This window comes from Chenopodium album, chromosome 24 (assembly GCF_948465745.1).
Source record: "Chenopodium album chromosome 24, dcCheAlbu1.1, whole genome shotgun sequence".
NCBI classification, from domain to species: Eukaryota; Viridiplantae; Streptophyta; class Magnoliopsida; order Caryophyllales; family Amaranthaceae; genus Chenopodium; species Chenopodium album.
The window spans coordinates 35,339,404-35,345,318 of NC_137857.1; the positions used below are offsets into that span (position 1 = coordinate 35,339,404).

At 32.8% G+C, this 5,915-nt stretch overlaps 1 protein-coding gene across 1 annotated transcript; it reads left to right on the plus strand.

Moving 5' to 3' along the window:
* Positions 1-578: 578 nt before the first annotated feature.
* LOC145610969 (G-type lectin S-receptor-like serine/threonine-protein kinase At1g11330) lies at positions 579-2,045 on the plus strand. Its single transcript, XM_081666222.1, has 5 exons — positions 579-719; positions 803-1,013; positions 1,127-1,367; positions 1,443-1,590; positions 1,722-2,045. The coding sequence occupies exons 1-5, from the start codon at positions 579-581 to the stop codon at positions 2,043-2,045; spliced, it is 1,065 nt and encodes a 354-aa protein (XP_081522348.1).
* Positions 2,046-5,915: the final 3,870 nt, after the last annotated feature.

Consider the following 5,915-nt stretch of genomic DNA (forward strand, 5'->3'; position numbering starts at 1 on the left):
AGAGGAACAAGGTTCTGAGAGAGTGTGCCAACAAGTGCACCAAAGATTAGTTTGTCCTGCCTAACCCAGAAAGCAAATTCCGGATTTGGAACTTCAATCTCAGCAACAACACTAGTGGCAGTAGGACATGGGTGTGATCCATCAACATATTTAAAGAGATCGTGACCAATAAGAATAGCCTCAATTTGGATTTTCCATGACAAATAGTTTGTGGGTTCAAGTTTGATGGTGTTGTGGATGTTGAGAAAGATGAAAGGTTTGGTGGGGTCATTGCCATTAGGAATGTGAGACGTGGAGGTGTTGTCAAGATTAGCCATTTGAGTGAAATGATTGTATATATTTAGGATCAAGAATCTGATACCATATAGGAATTAGAGAGAAAAGGTTAATTTATTCACATATACTCAAAGGTATTTATAGCTAAATACATACTAGGTTAGGCAACTAACAAAAGCTATTAAGTAGGATACTTATCCTTAGAGCTATACAAGATATATACACTTAACAATATTAATAGGATAAATATCAAGTAAGTAGTATCCTTATCAATTACAACCAGAGAATTTCCATTACACAACATGTTGGATGATAGAATAGATCAAGTTCAATTCCAAGATTTACCATTCTTTAAATTTGATAAGTTATTAATTGCAACAAATTCTTTTTCGGAAAAGAACAAGATTGGACGAGGTGGATTTGGTATTGTGTACAATTTAACAGTTTTTGTTTAACTAGAACAGAATCAGTCAATACATATACAAAATCAACAGTTTGAGTTGAATGATACGATAATATTATTCAGGGAAAGTTGGAAGATGGGCAAGAAATAGCGATTAAAAGACTTTCAAGAGGATCTGGACAAGGCCTACGAGAATTTATGAATGAAGTAGAAGTGATTTCAAAACTTCAACACAAAAATCTTGTCAGACTGCTGGGCTGCTGTGTAGAAAAAGAGGAGAAACTGTTAGTCTATGAATACATGCCGAATAAGAGCTTGGATGCGCTTCTCTTTGGTATGTTTTATAATTTATGCATATCATCACTGATTATTATTTATGTATGTAATATCTTATTATGCTGTAAATTAGTAAGATTGACAATGCAACAATCTTCTTTATGCTGTTAGATCCACATCTTCGGAAAGATTTGGACTGGAAGAAGCGCTTCATTATTGTTGAAGGGATATGTCGAGGCCTACTATACTTGCATAGAGATTCAAGGTTGAAGATTATTCATCGGGACCTCAAGGCAAGCAACATTTTGCTCGATGAAGAGCTCAATCCAAAGATATCAGATTTTGGAATGGCTAGAATATTTGGGAGCAACCAAGATCAAGCCAATACCTTAAGGGTTGTTATTGGTACCTAGTAAGTTTCCTAACAGTTAAGCATAATACTTGTACCAAAAGGCAATGTAATCATGAATCTTTCAATGATATGCAGTGGGTACATGTCTCCGGAGTATGCCATGGAAGGTCGATTCTCTGAAAAATCGGATGTATTTGGTCTAGGAGTGTTACTATTAGAGATTGTCAGTGGCAGAAAGAACAATAGCTTTTCAAATTATGAATCCTTAAGCCTTTTATCATATGTATGTTATTATTTGATATTAAATTAACTTCAATTCAGTAACAAAAATTTACTTTAATTAATTTCCCTTGTCTTTTTATTAAAGATCACATGAAAGTCTAAGTAACCAACACATTGTTTTGATGCTTTCAGGCATGGAAATTGTGGAATGAAAGTGATATAGTTAGATTAATTGATCCAGCATTAGACTTTGATCAAAGTTTTCGAGTTCAAATATTGAAATGCATACAACTGGGGCTACTATGTGTGCAAGAATATCCTGAAGATAGGCCAACCATTTCGGCATTAATTTCCATGCTTGATGTTGATGATGTTGCTGACCTTCCACGTCCAAAGAAACCTGGTTTTACTCAAAAGAAAATATATAGCACTAATGATGAAGTAGTCCCTCAATATGGTGAAGAACACGTTTCTATAAACCTTGTTTCCGATCTGACTATATTGAGTGGCCGGTAGTTTGTGCATATACTGAGGAGATTTTCATATCTTATTCTGGTTCACAACTTTTTCTCATTAGTTGTCTGTAAACTAGTATAGTATGAATTTTATTTTTTGTTTTCTCATAAGTTCTCTGTAAGGTGTAAACTAGTAAAGGAGACCAATAATCATCAGTAATGAAATGATTTTGGCCAACAAAAATAGAAAATATTCACAGCAAGCATAGGATAAAATATAGTCATGTGATATCTTGTTTGAAACTTTGAATCGTGTTCATGTATATTGTATTTATATTCACTTTATTTTTTAATATAATTTTACAATGCTGATAATCAAAGATATTTAGCATTAAAAATATGCGTGGGCAAGCGTGATAATATAAATGTGTCAACTAAAAAAACAGAGGAAGTATAATAATATCATCAATTACTTTGAGTATTGAGTGTACTTAAAGTTTATACTCTATTAATAGAAAGTAGATGTTGGTCTGTCAGTTTTGATTTCTATGAGGCGGGCATTCACATCTCGGTCAAATAGAACTGTCTCTTTGAAAATATAGACTGAAAGAAGCTTCTATTTATAGAAAAAATGACAAAATAACCCTTGTTTCAAAAAAAAATGACAAAATAACTAGGGATGTCAATGGGTCGGGGCGGGGTGGATGTTAGCCTTCCCATCCCCATTCCCACCTAACATTTTCATCCCCATCCTCATCCCTATACCCGCGGCGGGTCTAATATTCATCCACATTCCCGCCCCAGCGGGTACAACTCCAAAACCATCCCTGCCCCACCCCCACTTGGATATCCATCCCCACCTAATCCCCACCAAATACCCACCTAATCCCCACCCAAGACCCACCTAATCACCGTCTCTCAAATACACAATCCTACATAATTAATACGGATTATAATATTAAAAAAAAACATTCTTAGTATTACACACATTTTTGTTTATAATATAAGTGTAGTACAAAGTATTATAATTAATATTTTATTTCACGTAATTATTTTATAAATTAAAATAGTATAAAAGTATATAGATGTGGGTATGAGGTGGGGATGGGGCAGGCACGAAGTGGGGCGGGGATGGGGCGGGTACAACTTAAAATCCACCCCCGCCCCATCACTCATGGCGGGTATGGTTTTTATCCCTATCTCCGCCCCACCACCCACCAAACCGAGACCTATACTTGACCCGCCCCACTGACATCCCTAAACATAACCCCATTAATTAGGTAAAATAGCAAAGTTATATCCTTCACATTTTTTATATCCTTCATTTTATTAGCTTAAATGCTCATATAATCATATTATTCCTTGACTTAAATAATTTGTACATTTTTCTTCAAAAAAAAAATAAAAAATAAAAAATAAAAAAATAAAATTTGTACATTTTAGACTTTTACACTTGATTTTTCTCCAAATTAACTTACTTTTATTTTAAACTAGATTAGTCTCGTGCGATGCACGATATTAGAAATTTCTTTGAAACATAGAGTATATATTGTATGTATTCATAATTTCATATTGCTTAATTACCCCATGTAAGAAATATAGAGTATGCATTAGATACAAATAGTTGGTGATAAGGAAAATTAAATAAATTAAAGAGTATAGATAAATTGAGAGGAGGTGAAATTAAATTTGAAATTTGAAACGAAAGAAATTTATATAATAACATCATATCTTATTTAGGCGGGAAAATTTTTCTTGTAAAGCTGCCATGTGGACAATATGATGTCAACGGTTGCTACTTTAGTTATATTCATAGATAGATTGAAATTATTTTACTAATTCTTTAACATTCTTAGCAAGGCCTAACTTTAATCATTCCTCTCTCCTTCCTTTAATCCCAAAGAAAACAAAATCTCTTGTTTGTTAAATGAGATTGGGATTAATGAAGGGAATGAGATTGGGAATAAATGGGGTGAATTCCCACTAATTTATTACCTAAGGAGGGTAGGTAATAAATGGTTGGGAATGGGAATAAGTGGAAAAAGACATTTTTGCCATTAATGAAAAAAATGTAGGAAAAAGATTAGTAAAGGCAATTTTGTATTTTTATTATTTTTTCCCCATCTATTTCCATTTACTAGAGCACTACCCAAACAAAGTATTGTCATTTTTTTCAATATTTCGAACCATCAATTCCCAATCCCATTCATACGTGTTAATCCCTAAACTCCCATTCCCGCTTTCCAAACGCCCCGTGAGTCCTTCTTCAGTCATCACTCCTCCATTGAGTCCTTGTTTGCCATAAAGCTTTAACAAACCTGTGCATCAATCAACTTGAATTTCCAGGTAATTCCCATCTTTTATTCCCTTCTTTTTTTCATTTTAATCTTCTATTTAATTACTTTGTGACTTTGGTTTCATGGTATATTGGATAATTTATTGGTTTCAGTAGTCAAGCTTCTATGTATTGTGAGCTTGTTCCTGGTAATAATTTAAATTTGTTAGAATTGAAATTTCGTTGGGACATTGGGAGTCAATAAAAAAAAAAAAAAAAAAGAAAGGAGAATTTATGTTTTTTGGAGGATAATTGTGTTCTAGACGCAGAGGCACGGAGCTTTTGGAGAAATTTGGGAAAATAAGGGTTTTTAGTTTACACATTCAAGAGATTATCGATCATTTAGGACCATTTTGAGAAGATACCCCGTATATTAATTAATCGGGATAACTTGTTTGGGTTATTTTGGGAATGTCTTTGTGGAAGAAGTTAGTACTCTAATAAATCTTTAATTTGTAAAATGTCACAATGTGAATTTGTTTATGCTACAAGTCAACTTGGACAATGTTTGTTAGGTTGTTATGAGTATCTATGAGATGGATGTGTTAAAACTAACACTACTTGCGTTGATACTTGTTAATGGCAAGAACACTGGTAATTAATTAAACAGATGTTCTTATCGTCACTGCTTCTATGATAGTAAATTAAAAAATACTCATACTAGGATAGAGTTGGATGCTCATTTTCTAAAACATATAATATGCCAAATTGTATGTCTGATGTGTTAAAACTAAAATAATTGATGCAATCAATTGAGTAATCAAGAGATGAGTAGAATAAGGTTGTATGTGGAGGGTACAATGTTTCATTGGAATAGTTTAAGATTGTCGTAACTTCCAAGAGCACCATACATGTCTCGGGCTATATTCTCTTCACCTAAATTTTAAGACATTCTGATATGAATATTTTTATGGTCTGATTGGTCTAAAATTTTCAGATATGGATCATACTTTTATGATTTGCTTGTACTTCAATCTTATTTATGAAAATATTCTGTTTTGGGGTAATCCATGCTTTAGGGATTAATTAATTTTAGAGATGCGTGGAAGAAGGTATTGTAGCTCTTTAAAAGTTAGTATGAAGATTATGAAATGATGTCTGCATAGGACAACTTGTACAATGTTTGTTAGTAGCTGTTATGAGAATCTGGGGTCTTAAATATTAAAGTTATTACTACTTGAGTTGCTACTTGCTAATGAAAAGACCGCCTATAGTTGATTAAGCACGAGTAACTTTCGTTGCTGTCATAATTTTGTGTTAAAATAAGAAAGGATATATTAATACTTGAATGGAAGAAGACTCTCATACTAAGAAACATATAGTATGTCAATTTGTAGGGAGAATTGCTTGAAAAAAGATTATGTATGTAACTAAGTAAAGGAACCAAAATATAATTAATTTGAAGAAAGGTAAATCATGTATCCACAACAATGACGAAGTATATTATATTTATTTATAAATGGTTGTATAATCAATGGTGGACTAAGTATTGAAGATCAGACACATATATCATCGCTCATGCATGTATCATTATTTCTCTAACTAGCCATAAGAAAAGAAAAAAAAAAAAAAAAAAATCTGTAATGGCGGCATTGT